Raw genomic sequence first — 16,491 nt, 5'->3', positions numbered from 1 at the left:
CAGAAAAAGAAAACTGCATTTGATTTTGTTGTTTCATTGTTTGTATAAACTCCCTTCTGTCTGATAATTTCTTAATAACATTTACATTTACTCTGATGGACTACCCAGCAGTGGGGAATAAGTTTCATTACACTAGAAGTCTTTCAGAAAGCGCTGTAACTAGGTTTAAGGATATGATTCCTTCTTTATGTTCTCTAATGCCATATACCAACACAGTGCAGAGTAGCTACCTAAACTCTGTGAGTGAGATAGAGTATCTCGTCAATAGTTTTACATCCTCATTGAAGACAACTTTGGATGCTGTAACTCCTCTGAAAAAGAGAGCTTTAAATCAGAAGTGCCTGACTCCGTGGTATAACTCACAAACTCGTAGCTTAAAGCAGATAACCCGTAAGTTGGAGAGGAAATGGTGTCTCACTAATTTAGAAGATCTTCACTTAGCCTGGAGAAAGAGTCTGTTGCTCTATAAAAAAGCCCTCCGTAAAGCTAGGACATCTTTCTACTCATCACTAATTGAAGAAAATAAGAACAACCCCAGGTTTCTTTTCAGCACTGTAGCCAGGCTGACAAAGAGTCAGAGCTCTATTGAGCTGAGTATTCCATTAACTTTAACTAGTAATGACTTCATGACTTTCTTTGCTAACAAAATTTTAACTATTAGAGAAAAAATTACTCATAACCATCCCAAAGATGTATCGTTATCTTTGGCTGCGTTCAGTGATGCCGGTATTTGGTTAGACTCTTTCTCTCCGATTGTTCTGTCTGAGTTATTTTCATTAGTTACTTCATCCAAACCATCAACATGTTTATTAGACCCCATTCCTACCAGGCTGCTCAAGGAAGCCCTACCATTATTTAATGCTTCGATCTTAAATATGATCAATCTATCTTTGTTAGTTGGCTATGTACCACAGGCTTTTAAGGTGGCAGTAATTAAACCATTACTTAAAAAGCCATCACTTGACCCAGCTATCTTAGCTAATTATAGGCCAATCTCCAACCTTCCTTTTCTCTCAAAAATTCTTGAAATGGTAGTTGTAAAACAGCTAACTGATCATCTGCAGAGGAATGGTCTATTTGAAGAGTTTCAGTCAGGTTTTAGAATTCATCATAGTACAGAAACAGCATTAGTGAAGGTTACAAATGATCTTCTTATGGCCTCGGACAGTGGACTCATCTCTGTGCTTGTTCTGTTAGACCTCAGTGCTGCTTTTGATACTGTTGACCATAAAATTTTATTACAGAGATTAGAGCATGCCATAGGTATTAAAGGCACTGCGCTGCGGTGATTTGAATCATATTTGTCTAATAGATTACAATTTGTTCATGTAAATGGGGAATCTTCTTCACATACTAAAGTTAATTATGGAGTTCCACAAGGTTCTGTGCTAGGACCAATTTTATTCACTTTATACATGCTTCCCTTAGGCAGTATTATTAGACGGTATTGTTTAAATTTTCATTGTTACGCAGATGATACCCAGCTTTATCTATCCATGAAGCCAGAGGACACACACCAATTAGCTAAACTGCAGGATTGTCTTACAGACATAAAGACATGGATGACCTCTAATTTCCTGCTTTTAAACTCAGATAAAACTGAAGTTATTGTACTTGGCCCCACAAATCTTAGAAACATGGTGTCTAATCAGATCCTTACTCTGGATGGCATTACCCTGACCTCTAGTAATACTGTGAGAAATCTTGGAGTCATTTTTGATCAGGATATGTCATTCAAAGCGCATATTAAACAAATATGTAGGACTGCTTTTGCATTTACGCAATATCTCTAAAATTAGAAAGGTCTTGTCTCAGAGTGATGCTGAAAAACTAATTCATGCATTTATTTCCTCTAGGCTGGACTATTGTAATTCATTATTATCAGGTTGTCCTAAAAGTTCCCTAAAAAGCCTTCAGTTAATTCAAAATGCTGCAGCTAGAGTGCTAACGGGGACTAGAAGGAGAGAGCATATCTCACCCATATTGGCCTCTCTTCATTGGCTTCCTGTTAACTCTAGAATAGAATTTAAAATTCTTCTTCTTACTTACAAGGTTTTCTCACAGTATTACTAGAGGTCAGGGTAATGCCATCCAGAGTAAGGATCTGGTTAGACACCATGTTTCTAAGATTTGTGGGGCCAAGTACAATAACTTCAGTTTTATCTGAGTTTAAAAGCAGGAAATTAGAGGTCATCCATGTCTTTATGTCTGTAAGACAATCCTGCAGTTTAGCTAATTGGTGTGTGTCCTCTGGCTTCATGGATAGATAAAGCTGGGTATCATCTGCGTAACAATGAAAATTTAAGCAATACCGTCTAATAATACTGCCTAAGGGAAGCATGTATAAAGTGAATAAAATTGGTCCTAACACAGAACCTTGTGGAACTCCATAATTAACTTTAGTCTGTGAAGAAGATTCCCCATTTACATGAACAAATTGTAATCTATTAGACAAATATGATTCAAACCACCGCAGCGCACCGCAGCGCCCTAAGCTTATAGTTAGGGCTGGATCAGGTGACCCTGAACCATCCCTTAGTTATGCTGCTATAGACGTAGACTGCTGGGGGGTTCCCATGATGCACTGTTTCTTTCTCTTTTTGCTCTGTATGCACCACTCTGCATTTAATCATTAGTGATCGATCTCTGCTCCCCTCCACAGCATGTCTTTTTCCTGGTTCTCTCCCTCAGCCCCAACCAGTCCCAGCAGAAGACTGCCCCTCCCTGAGCCTGGTTCTGCTGGAGGTTTCTTCCTGTTAAAAGGGAGTTTTTCCTTCCCACTGTAGCCAAGTGCTTGCTCACAGGGGGTCGTTTTGAACGTTGGGGTTTTACATAATTATTGTATGGCCTTGCTTTGCAATATAAAGCGCCTTGGGGCAACTGTTTGTTGTGATTTGGCGCTATATAAATAAAATTGATTGATTGATTGATTGATAAGGTTTTGAATAATCAGGTCCCATCTTATCTTAGGGACCTCGTAGTACCATATCACCCCAATAGAGCACTTCGCTCTCAGACTGCAGGCTTACTTGTAGTTCCTAGGGTTTGTAAGAGTAGAATGGGAGGCAGAGCCTTCAGCTTTCAGGCTCCTCTCCTGTGGAACCAGCTCCCAATTCAGATCAGGGAGACAGACACCCTCTCTACTTTTAAGATTAGGCTTAAAACTTTCCTTTTTGCTAAAGCTTATAGTTAGGGCTGGATCAGGTGACCCTGAACCATCCCTTAGTTATGCTGCTATAGACTTAGACTGCTGGGGGGTTCCCACGATGCACTGTTTCTTTCTCTTTTGCTCTGTATGCACCACTCTGCATTTAATCATTAGTGATCGATCTCTGCTCCCCTCCACAGCATGTCTTTTTCCTGGTTCTCTCCCTCAGCCCCATCCAGTCCCAGCAGAAGACTGCCCCTCCCTGAGCCTGGTTCTGCTGGAGGTTTCTTCCTGTTAAAAGGGAGTTTTTCCTTCCCACTGTAGTCAAGTGCTTGCTCACAGGGGGTCGTTTTGACCGTTGGGGTTTTACATAATTATTGTATGGCCTTGCCTTACAATATAAGGCGCCTTGGGGCAACTGTTTGTTGTGATTTGGCGCTGTATAAAAAAAAATTGATTGATTGATTGATTGATCTCATCTAAAGGTCTGAGAGGTGCTTCCTGCCCTGACAGGAAGTGACGACAAAGTCAGGCCGTTGTCTGCCTGCTGGCATTACAGTCGGTCTCCTGTTGTATGTCTTTGGCCCCAGTTTGAATCACGATTACAGAAATGAGGAAATTGGGCCAGTTATTAAAATAGCAGGCAAAATTCGTGTCCTCCAGTTATTTCTGACGACGCCAGAGTCCAGACGAGTTGCATGACACAAGCACTTGTCATGTGAGTCGTCCATATGCACAGCATTACTTCATACAGTCTATGCTTCCATGGTTGTTACTGAACTTTTCTGTAAAACCCGTGCAGTGATCACTAGTTTCCATAAAACCCACATGGTTATCGCCGCACTTTTCCATGAACTAAAATCTGAAAACTGACCACAGCCTGCTTTTTGTTGGATTTATTCTATAGATTTATGTTGCAGAGGAGAATCAGGAGGCTTCTGTTTGCTCCCTCAGGTTGCGCTGTCAGATGGACAGGTGCACCTAAGCATGGTCAAAATATTGTGGGTGGGGTGGGTCAGCAAGTCAATCAATCAATCAATTTTATTTATATAGCGCCAAATCACAACAAACAGTTGCCCCAAGGCGCTTAACAAGTGACAAAACAGAATTCCCACAAATAATAATTTCCAGATATGTTAGTTCCATCTTCTCTTCTTTCTCAGGGTGCGCTCTGTGCAGCTTGATATTGTCTGCATTTATGTCAAATTCATGTTGGCATCAGAAGAACCATCATAGCAGGTTTCTTGTCATCTGCAGCAGCAGACTGTAGGTGATAACGTGACACACCACCATTTTTCAGTGCTAGCAACACGGACAGTAACTTACTTCATCAAAAGATATAACAGAGTTTTAATGTTTGGCACAATGTTGTATTTAAAACAGGAACTCCTGGCTCTGATGGCACTTTAAAAATTGTTCATCAGGTTATAGATTAATTCCTCTCTGTAATATCACAAATGATTCACGTTTTCCTGATTACAACCAGGTGACTCTGTGCTTAAATCAATTGCGTGCTGTCTATTTTTCCTCCTCATTGAAGCCAAAACAGTATCCGATTTACCACCTGCTGCTTACAGTCAACGTGTGAATGCAGAATAAGGAGCGTAACCTGCACTCAGTACTGATCCTTGTTCTTTCTATCCTCCTTAAGATGTGGATTAAATAAATCACATTCCACCTAAATGTATGGATTCCATCATCACGTTTCTATTCTTCTGTTCTGACCCACATGGTGATGATTCCTCCAGCATAAAAATCCCCCCCAAAATAATGCTGATCTCTGGCATCAGTTTGCATCATGCTGACGTTTTACTCCTTATGAGTTCTTTCAAGAAAAAAGAAACCACCTTTAATGCGTGCAGATGTGAGGCGTCCCACACGGCGCCCCCCAGTGTCTGATCCAGATTGTGTTGGTGTCGGAGTGGCTCTGTACAGTACCAGTCTGCAGCCACTGTCTTCTTTTGCAGGAGTGGAAGGAGCGCTATGGCAAAGCGAGGGAGGATTACACCGCGTTCAACAGGAACGCCCATGAAATGAAGGAGACAAACTACTCGGACAGCACCAACAGACGTGAGTCATCAGCGTGTGTGCGTGCGTCTGTGTGTGTGTCTCTGAAGCCGTGGTCTCACGTCCCAGAAGAAGAAGTCCTCCTCTTTACCTCTGAAAGCCTGATGGGGTCCAGGAGGGTGTCTGTGGAGCCAGTATCCCCTCGGTGCGCCGTGGTCGTGTTTAAACCGTGGCAGGATTGTAAAAATGTTGGAAAACCTCTTTTTTTTTTCTGTTGCCGACTTTAAGATTCTGGTATGTTTCTGTGACTTCGTAAACACTGTGACTTCACTGGGATGTTTTCCATCAGTGCCAAGATGGTGCTACAGTTCCACAACAGCCAGGCTGAGGTGGTTTTACTCACACGTCACATGGTACACGTCCAGCACATTCATCAAGCTGCTGCCTACATCAGATGTGTAGGAATCCGTGATTTCCACAGGTCAGTTTGTTGCGCCAGCAGTCCGACACCTTCTGGGATGCACGTGGGAAAGTGAGAACGGAGCTTTAATGACATTGAAATGACAGCAGAGATATTATGTCAAGGCATTGGCTATTGCCAGCTTTTGGTACTCTACTATACTTTGGTGCTACTATACTGTACTATGCTGTACTGTACTCTATAGCACTACTTAGAATCCACTTTCCAAACAAATACTAGAAAGCCCAGGGTCAGACCAAGTCTGGGAGCATGGGTGCTGTGTCTCACCACGTCAGAACCACCTTGGGTCCTGGATGCCAACCACCCAGGCAGACATGTGGGCACTTTCTGCAGTCACTGTGGTCCTCAGTACTGCGGTACCTGCATGCTGAGTCATGAACAGAGAAACGCACCATACGTACATGTCCTCATCTCTCTCGGTTTTCTTTTTTATTTATTTATTTTTTTTTAAATTCACTGACACTTTTCATGCTCAGCTCAGTTAATGTGTTTTGCCCCAATTGATGGCAAACATCAAACGGTTAAATTCCAAGTCTTGGTTCAGGTGTTGTATTGGTTCAGTCGAATCACTGATACACGATGAAGCAGCAGTTTTATAAACAGATTATTTTACATCATCTAGAACCTCATTGTTTGGAATCTGTGAAGGACAAGCTTATTCTGCTGTTGAATATCAGTTCATATAAGTTGAATTGAATATTGTTCAGTCAGTTTCATATTTTCTATCATCGTGTCGTCGCTGTGGTTTGACTTCTGTGTCATGATAGAAAGTTGTCGTATGAAATGAGTATAATTTTTTTTTCTGCTAACTCGACCCTCACTTTGCCTAAAATATGTCAAATGCATACATATTTGTGAGCAAAAATGGATTTTGTTTGTTCTATTCATCCCTCAAATTGTGATGATAATGCGCCATTTAGTACCTCATTTTCAAAAAAATTTCCCAGGGGAGGAAACATACAAACAAACAGCAGTCCTGAAGGACTCCCAGGATTCCTTCAGGACTACATGACGTCAGCCTGCCAATTCCCCCTGACTGACTGAGGGTTCCTTCAGTAGTGGCGAGCAAAGAGGGAAGAGCCCAGCACTGAATCCCCATCTGACAGGCTGGCGCGGGAAATGTGGGGTATAGAAGACCGCTGCTGGGGGGCCTGAGTCCTTCTGATCGAGGCTCAGCCTGTGGACGGTGTGAGGCCGGTAACGGCCCCCGTTGTGCCAGCGTCAGGTTTTCTCTGAGTTGGGTTGGTTAGTAATGCAGATACTGGTAAACTCTGTCTAATGAGTAATGTGCTTAAATTCAGCAGGTGGTCTCATCTGATCTCCCCCTCGAACTGCCACCTTATCGTGGTGGGGGAGTTTGCGTTCCCAGATGATCCTAGGAGCTACGTTGTCGGGGGATTCGTGCCCCTGGTAGGGTCTCCCATGGCAAACAGGTCCTAGGTGACGGGCCAGACTAAGGGCAGTTCAAAAGCTCCCATGACCGACACGAAATCAAGGACTGAGACGTCGCCCAGTATGGCGGAGACGGGGCCCCACCCTGGAGCCAGGCCTGGGATTGGGGCTCACGCGCAAGTGCCTGGTGGTCGGGCCTTAGCCCACGGGGCCCGGCCGGGTTCAGCTCCAAAGAGCGATGTGGGCCCGCCCTCCTGTGGGTTCACCACCTGCAGAGGGGGCCATGGGGGTCGGGTGCAGAGAGGACTGGGTGGCAGTCGAGGGCGGGTGGCCCGGCGGCCCAGTCCGCGCTCACAGCCTCTGGCTGTTGGGACGTGGAACGTCACCTCACTGGGGGGGGAGGAGCCTGAGCTTGTGCGGGAGGTTGAGAGGTACCAAATAGAGATAGTCAGGCTCACCTCCACACACAGCTTGGGCTCTGGTACCCAACTCCTGGAGAGGGGCTGGATGCTTCACTTTTCTGGCGTTGCTCACGGGGAGACGCAGCGAGCTGGGGTAGCATTGCTTATTGCTCCCCAGCTCAGTCGCCATGTGTTGGAGTTCACCCCAGTGAACGAGAGGGTCATGTCCCTACGCCTTCGGGTTGGGGACAGGTCTCTCACTGTTGTCTCGGCCTATGGGCCGAGCAGCAGTGCAGAGTACCCAACCTTCTTGGAGTCTCAGGGAGGGGTACTAGATAGTGCTCTGACCGGGGACTCCATTGTTCTCTTGGGGGACTTCAACACCCACGTGGGCGGCGACAGTGAGACCTGGAGGGGCGTGATTGGGAAGCATGGCCTCCCTGATCTGAACCCGAGTGGTGTTCAGCTGTTTGTCCATCATGAGCACCATATTTGAGCACAGGGGTGTCCATAAGTGCACGTGGCACCAGGACACCCTGAGCCGGAGGTCGATGATCGACTTTGTAGTCGTATCATCTGACCTTTGGCCACATGTTGGATCCGCTGGGAGGGTAGGAAGCCGGTCAGACCTGGCAGGCCCAAATGTATCGTGAGGGTCTGCTGGGAACGACTGGCGGAACCGTCTGTCAGCGAGGTCTTCAACTCCCACCTCCGGGAGAGCTTCTCCCAGATCCCGAAGGGAGGTTGGAGACATGGAATCCGAGTGGACCATGTTCTCCACCTCCATTGTCGATGTGGCTGCCTGCAGCTGTGGTCGCAAGATCTCTGGAGGCTGTCGCGGGAGCTATCCCCGAACCCAGTGGTGGACGCCGGAAGTAAGGGATGCCCTCAAGCTGAAGAAGGAGTCCTACTTGTCTTTGTTGGCAGGTGAGACCCCGGAGGCAGCTGACAGGTACCAGCAGGCCAAGCGTGCTGCAGCTTGTGCGGTCGCAGAGGCAAAAACTCGGGTCTGGGAGGAGTTCGGAGAGGCCATGGAGGAGGATTATCGGTCGGCCTCGAAGAAATTCTGGCAAACCGTCCGCCGCCTCAGGAGGTGGAAGCAGTTCTCCGCCAGCACTGTCTATAGTGTGGGTGGGGAGCTGTTGACCCTGACTGGGGACGTTGTTGGGCGATGGAAGGAACGGTGGACTCGTCCATCACCCAGGCCGAAGTCACCGAGGTGGTCAGAAAGCTCCTTGGTTGCAAGGCTCCTGGGGTGGACGAAATCCGTCCTGAGTACCTTAAGTCTCTGGATGTTGTGGGACTGTCCTGGTTGACACGTCTCTGCAACATTGCGTGGCGGTCGGGGACAGTACCCCTGGATTGGCAGACCTTGATGGTGGTCCCTCTGTTTAAGAAGGGGGACCGGAGGGTGTGTTCCAACTACAGGGGGATCACACTCCTCAGCCTTCCTGGTAAGGTCTATTCCAGGGTGCTGGAGAGGAGAATCTGACCGATAGTCAAACCTCGGATTCAGGAGGAGCAGTGTGGTTTTCGTCCTGGTCGCCGCACACTGGACCAGCTCTACACCCTCCATTGGGTGCTCGAGGGTTCATGGGAGTTCACCCAACCAGTCCACATGTGCTTTGTGGATTTGGAGAAGGCGTTTGACCGTGTCCCTCGAGGTGCCCTGTGGGGGGTGCTCCAGGGGTACGGGGTCCGAGATCCTTTGCTAAGGGCTATCCAGTCCCTGTACGACCGCAGCATGAGCTTGGTTCGCATTGCCGGTAGTAAGTCAAACCTATTTCCAGTGCACGTTAGCCTCCGCCAGCGCTGTCCTTTGTCACCGGTTCTGTTCATTACCTTTATGGACAGAATTTCTAGGCACACCCAGGGTGTAGAGGGGGTCTGGCTTGGGAACCACAGAATCTCATCTCTGCTGTTTGCGGATGATGTGGTCCTGTTGGCTTTGTCAAACCAGAACCTTCAACGTGCACTGGGGCGGTTTGCAGCCGAGTGTGAAGCATCCGGGATAAAGATCAGCACCTCCAAATCCGAGGCCATGGTTCTCGACTGGAAAAAGGTGCCTTGCCATCTTCAGGTCGGTGGGGTGTCCTTGCCTCAGGTGGAGGAGTTTAAGTATCTCAGGGTCTTGTCCATGAGTGAGGATGGATGGAGTGTGAGATGGATCGACGGATCGGTGCAGTGTCTGCAGTGATTCGATCGCTGTATCGGACCGTCGTGGTGAAGAGAGAGCTGAGCAGGGGGGCAAAGCTCTTGATTTACCAATTGATCTACGTTCTGACCCTCACCTATGGTCATGAGATTTGGCTCATGACCGAAAGAACGAGATCGCGAGTACAAGCGGCCGAGATGAGTTTCTTCCGCAGGGTGGCTGGGCGCTCCCGTAGAGATAGGGTGAGGAACTCTGTCACTCAGGAGGAGCTCGGAGTCGAGTCGCTGCTCCTCTACGTCGAGGAGGAGCCAGCTGAGATGACTTGGGCATCTTTTCCAGATGCCCCCCTGGACGCCTCGCTGGAGAGGTGTTCTGGGCATGTCCCATCGGGCCCCGGGGAAGACCCAGATCATGCGGAGGGACTACGTCTCTCAGCTGCCTTGGGAAGGCCTAGGGTTCCCCCGGAGGAGCTGGGGGAGGTGTGTGTGGATCGGGAGGTCTGGGCGGCTTTGCTTGAGCTGCTGCCCCTGCGACCCGGCGTAGGATAAGTGGAAGAATGATGGTCTCGTCTGATCTGCAGTCGTAGTCGAAAGGTGTTGGTTTTTTACTCTTCGCGCTCTCGGGAGGGCAGAGCAGCAGGGGGGTGGAGCCCATCGGAGGCTGCAGGCAATCCCTCCAGCGGTGACCGTCACGTGTCGACCGCTTAACCCACGATGCGGGCAGGCGGCGCACAGAGGTCTGAAAAGTAGGCTGTAGGCTAATAGTTAAGTGAATTATTTTAATAGCACAAATGAACAACAGTGCCATTTTAGCGTTTTGAATGGGGGGGACATAGTTTCACGCAGGTTTATTATTTTACACTCAACAAAAAAATAAACGCAACACTTTTGGTTTTGCTCCCATTTTGTATGAGATGAACTCAGATCTAAAACTTTTTCCACATACACAATATCACCATTTCCCTCAAATATTGTTCACAAACCAGTCTAAATCTGTGATAGTGAGCACTTCTCCTTTGCTGAGATAATCCATCCCACCTCACAGGTGTGCCATACCAAGATGCTGATTAGACACCATGATTAGTGCACAGGTGTGCCTTAGACTGCCCACAATAAAAGGCCACTCTGAAAGGTGCAGTTTTGTTTTATTGGGGGGGATACCAGTCAGTATCTGGTGTGACCATCATTTGCCTCATGCAGTGCAACACATCTCCTTCGCATAGAGTTGATCAGGTTGTTAATTGTGGCCTGTGGAATGTTGGTCCACTCCTCTTCAGTGGCTGTGCGAAGTTGCTGGATATTGGCAGGAACTGGTACACGCTGTCGTATACGCCAGTCCAGAGCATCCCAAACATGCTCAATGGGTGACATGTCCGGTGAGTATGCCGGCCATGCAAGATCCGGGACATTTTCAGCTTTCAAGAATTGTGTACAGATCCTTGCAACATGGGGCCGTGCATTATCCTGCTGCAACATGAGGTGATGTTCTTGGATGTTGGCACAACAATGGGCCTCAGGATCTCGTCACGGTATCTCTGTGCATTCAAAATGCCATCAATAAAATGCACCTGTGTTCTTCGTCCATAACAGATGCCTGCCCATACCATAACCCCACTGCCACCATGAGCCACTCGATCCACAACATTGACATCAGAAAACCGCTCACCCACACGACGCCACACATGCTGTCTGCCATCTGCCCTGGACAGTGTGAACCGGGATTCATCCGTGAAGAGAACACCTCTCCAGCGTGCCCAATGCCAGCGAATGTGAGCATTTGCCCACTCAAGTCGGTTACGACGACGAACTGGAGTCAGGTCGAGACCACGATGAGGATGACGAGCATGAAGATGAGCTTCCCTGAGACGGTTTCTGACAGTTTGTGCAGAAATTCTTTGGTTATGCAAACCGATTGTTTCAGCAGCTGTCCGAGTGGCTGGTCTCAGACGATCTTGGAGGTGAACATGCTGGATGTGGAGGTCCTGGGCTGGTGTGGTTACACGTGGTCTGCGGTTGTGAGGCTGGTTGGATGTACTGCCAAATTGTCTGAAACGCCTTTGGAGACGGCTTATGGTAGAGAAATGAACATTCAATACACGAGCAACAGCTCTGGTTGACATTCCTGCTGTCAGCATGCCAACTGCACGCTCCCTCAAATCTTGCAACATCTGTAGCATTGTGCTGTGTGATAAAACTGCACCTTTCAGAGTGGCCTTTTATTGTGGGCAGTCTAAGGCACACCTGTGCACTAATCATGGTGTCTAATCAGCATCTTGATATGGCACACCTGTGAGGTGGGATGGATTATCTCAGCAAAGGAGAAGTGCTCACTATCACAGATTTAGACTGGTTTGTGAACAATATTTGAGGGAAATGGTGATATTGTGTATGTGGGAAAAGTTTTAGATCTTTGAGTTCATCTCATACAAAATGGGAGCAAAACCAAAAGTGTTGCGTTTATATTTTTGTTGAGTGTATTAGCATATTATAATTATTATATAATTATTATTATTCATTTCTTTTGCTTTAATCCCTACCGGTGGCTGCTTGGGGATCCCACAAATTGTCAGGATGTCCCAGAGAGCGGTCCGTCCAATCACCGGAATCAAACACATGCTGAACATCAGTGCAGGCTGCCATAAACGCTGCCGATACTTGCACTAGTGTTCTATGAGATCTTGTAGGGTTCGAACACACTCCATAGTTGACTGAGCCAGACTGTTAGAATAGAATAGAATAGAATAATTCTTTATTGTCCACCGATGTGGAAAATTGTCTTTGGCTCACCAGCACAAAAAAGACAAAAAAACAGTCATAAAACATTCATACAAACACACGAATAAAACAAAAATAAGCGTATGCTTTAGCAAGTGAAAGCTGCTTTGAGATCATGTCCAGTAAGATCAATCCAGCATCATCAGTACCTCTGTCCCTCTTATAGGCAAACTGCAGAGGGTCTAGTTCACTGACCACTGTGGTGGTCAGGACGTCAACTAAAACTCTCTCCATAGTTTTACATAATATGGAGGTTATGACAATGGGCCGAAAATCTTCAGGTTTGCTTGCCCCTGGCTTTTTTGGTATAGGCCTTATTATGGAGAATTTCCAAGATTTGGGCACTCCTGTGACAAGAAGGAAATTAAACAATCTGGAAAAGACTCCTTTTAATTGAGGAGCACAGTCTTTGAGTAGACGGGCTTTCAGGCCATCTGGGCCAGTGGCTTTGTTTGGCTTCAGTTTAGAAAGACTTTTAGCCACGTCATCCTCAGTGATGGCTGTGGGAGCTCCTGCTGGAAGATTTTTACAGATCTCATCACATTCCTGTTTATCATCCACTTTATCAAATCTACAGAAGAAACAGTTTAACTCAACAAAACATTGATTAATGGTTGTAAGAGCATCACATTTCTTACTGGATTTGCCCATCAGTGTATTTAGACCTTCCCAGGCTTGTTTTATATTGCCACTGAAAATTTACTTTCTACTTTATTCTTGTACTCAATTTTTGCCTTAAATACGAGGGCTGTCAATAAAGTATAGGTCCTTTTTATTTTTTTCAAAAACTATATGGATTTCATTCACATGTTTTTACGTCAGACATGCTTGAACCCTCGTGCGCATGCGTGAGTTTTTCCACGCCTGTCGGTGACGTCATTCGCCTGTGAGCACTCCTTGTGGGAGGAGTCATCCAGCCCCTCGTCGATATTCCTTTGTCTGAAAAGTTGCTGAGAGACTGGCGCGTTGTTTGATCAAAATTTTTTCTAAACCTGTGAGACACATCGAAGTGGACACGGTTCGAAAAATTAAGCTGGTTTTCAGTGAAAATTTTAACGGCTGATGAGAGATTTTGAGGTGATACTGTCGCTTTAAGGACTTCCCACGGTGCGAGACGTCGCGCAGCGCTCTCAGGTGCCGTCGTCAGCCTGTTTCAAGCTGAAAACCTCCACATTTCAGGCTCTATTGATCCAGGACGTCGTGAGAGAACAGAGAAGTTTCAGAAGAAGTCGGTTTCAGCATTTTATCTGGATATTCCACTGTTAAAGGAGATTTTTTTAATGAAAGACGTGCGGACGGGTCCGCGCGTCGGGACGCAGCTGACGCGGTGCGGCGGCACAGGAAAAACACCTCCGTGTTGATAACCATTTGTAAAATCCAGGCGGCTTTTGATGGCTTTCAGTGGAGTGAGTATATGAGAAATTGTTTAACAGCAGGACATGTTCCAACTTGTCCTTAAGGCTTCCAGCAGAGGTGTTTTTCCTGTGGCGGAGCGTCGCGGCGGCTGCGAGCCGACGCTGCAATCCGTCCGCACGTCTTTCATTAAAAAAATCTCCTTTAACAGTGGAATATCTGGATAAAATGCTGAAACCGACTTCTTCTGAAACTTCTCTGTTCTCTCACAATGTCCTGGATCAATAGAGCCTGAAATGTGGAGGTTTTCAGCTTGAAACAGGCCGACGACGGTGCCTGAGAGCGCTGCACGACGTCTCGCACCGTGGGAAGTCCTTAAAGCGACAGTATCACCTCAAAATCTCTCATCAGCCGTTAAAATTTTCACTGAAAACCAGCTTAATTTTTCGAACCGTGTCCACTTCGATGTGTCTCACAGGTTTAGAAAAAATTTTGATCAAAGCGCCAGTCTCTCAGCAACTTCTCAGACAAAGGAATTCCGACGAGGGGCTGTATGACTCCTCCCACAAGGAGTGCTCACAGGCGAATGACGTCACCGACAGGCGTGGAAAAACTCACGCATGCGCACGAGGGTTCAAGCATGTCTGACGTAAAAACATATGAATGAAATCCATATAGTTTTTGAAAAAAATAAAAAGGACCTATACTTTATTGACAGACCTCGTATATTCCCTCTCAGCTGTCTCCTTTTTTCCTGCATTAATTGCACATTACCAGAGCAGAAGGCTGCCTTCTTTTCATTGAGACAAATTTTCAATTGTTTGGACACCCAGGGTTTGTTATTTGGGAATATTTTCACAGTTTTAGTCTCTGACACGTTATCCTCACAGAACTTAATATAAGATGTGATGGTGTCAGTGAGTTCATCTCCATCCAGACAGGATTCAAAGAAAATGTCCCAGTTTGTTTCATCAAAACAGTCTCTGAGTTGCTCTTTACGTTCCTCGGACCACACCTGTACCTGCTTATTAACTGTTTTAATTCTTTTGACCACAGCTTTGTATTTAGGCAAAAGATGAATCACATTGTGGTCAGATTTTCCAAGAGGCGGTCTGCATACCGCTTTATAAGCCTCTGGGATGTTTCCATAGCAACGGTCAAGCGTGCGATGCAGACGTGTTGGACAGTCTACATATTGCTGTAGAGTGGGCAGGTGGTCAGACAGACTGCAGGAGTTAAAGTCACCCAGAATGAAAACGGGCTGGTCAGCAGAGCGGGTGAGTGCATTATTACAGCTCTCTGCTATTCTCTCTCCTGCTGCGTCGTCATCTGGACCGGACACGTATACGAGAATGACGGTGATCTGTCCGAACTCCCGCGGAAGATGAAAGGGTCTAAAAGATACAGTCAGTATCTCATAGTCAGGTGTGCATACTTGCTCTCGTATGCTGTATTGAGTGGCCCAGCTGTTATCCACAAACAAACACAGACCCCCTCTGATGGATTTGTGCGCAGTGCGTGCGTCCCTGTCCGCTCTGACAGCGGTGTAGCCTGACAGGCTCGGTGTATCGTGATGATCTTTAAGCCATGTTTCCGTCAAACACACAAGATTACTCTGTCTAAATTCACTGTCATGCTCGGCTCTCAGCACAAGTCCATCGAGTTTATTGCTTACCGAGCGGACGTTAGACAGAGTGATGACAGGCAGCGGGAATCTGCTGCGGCGTCTCCAGAGTCAGTGCCCCATGCCTCCCCTGGAGCCACGCTTTTTCCTCTTCCCCAGACATTTAAGAGGCCGTCGGATTTCCTGACAGTCCGCAGGTAGACAAACTGAAGGAACCCCACCAGGTGAGCGAAGTGACAAAAGATGCTCTCTGTTGTAAGTAAGGAAGCTTTGCCGGCTTGTGAGGCAGCTCCCGTGTGCAAACGCTGATAGGCAGAAAATGATCCACAGCAGTGTGATTTTCATTGCAACAATAAGGTCCAAAGTGCAAAGTGCAGTGAAGTTCTGACAGGTTACATCCACATTAAACCAATGAACTGCTTAAAAAAATATGTTAAAACAAATTTAATAACGCTAACAGACAAACAGTGAAACAAACAGTGAGCGCAGGGTCAGCAGCAGGCCGCACCCCGGTTGCTCTGCAACAAGTAGCTGGAACTCAGTCCAATAAAAACTGACCCTCACAAGCACCTTCCCCAGCACAGAGAGGAGTTCAATCCCCTGACGGTACGATCACCCTCTGGTGTCCAGACTGGGACAACAAGTCCTTTCTTCCAATTTTAGGGATGATACCCATCCCCACATTTATAATGCGAGGAGAACATCATCTCCCCCCGCCGGGAGGAGCTCAGCTCCAATAGTTTTCCCGCTGTCAGTGGTTTCCCAGCCTTAATCCTCACCAACATATGTATATTCACACTTGACTGGAGCTTTGGCTTCAAGGACCTCTAGCACCAGAGGTGTCTAACACCCCAGCAGGAAGATCAGCTTTATAGGAATGACCAGACCAAAAGTAGGTGTACCCTTCCACACAGACCTTGCCACTCCCAAGTCTTCAAACTTCCAACAGTGCAGCCACTCCAATGGAGAGTTTTCCGAATTCCCTTGACAGCAGTGGAAGCTGGTCATCCTTGCTGAGTGAAAGGATGTTCCAAGTGCCCAACCACATGAATCACCTCAGGTTTGGACCTGGGGGCTGCTGTGCAGCGGGCGATGTCTCAGCACAGCACCAGCCGCTCTCCTGCAAAGGTGAAACCCTGTGTGCTGTCCTGTGGTT

The 16,491-nt window shown here is 47.0% G+C and overlaps 1 protein-coding gene and 1 long non-coding RNA gene across 2 annotated transcripts in view; both read left to right on the top strand.

Annotated features, from left to right (window-relative positions):
• Positions 1 to 16,491, top strand: part of lmbrd2b (LMBR1 domain containing 2b) — a 90,818-nt gene that overhangs the window by 65,685 nt on the left and 8,642 nt on the right. Inside the window, exon 16 of the mRNA XM_034192299.1 lies at positions 5,116 to 5,218. Coding sequence (XP_034048190.1) covers positions 5,116 to 5,218 — 103 coding nt within the window. The remainder of the gene's footprint in view (positions 1 to 5,115; positions 5,219 to 16,491) is intronic.
• LOC117529502 lies at positions 6,703 to 15,830 on the top strand. Its single transcript, XR_004566029.1, has 3 exons — positions 6,703 to 6,845; positions 8,049 to 8,051; positions 15,820 to 15,830. It is a non-coding gene; the product is annotated as an uncharacterized LOC117529502 (long non-coding RNA).

This window comes from Thalassophryne amazonica, chromosome 17 (genome assembly GCF_902500255.1).
Source record: "Thalassophryne amazonica chromosome 17, fThaAma1.1, whole genome shotgun sequence".
NCBI lineage: Eukaryota > Metazoa > Chordata > Actinopteri > Batrachoidiformes > Batrachoididae > Thalassophryne > Thalassophryne amazonica.
This window is presented reverse-complemented; position numbering and strand designations above follow the sequence as displayed.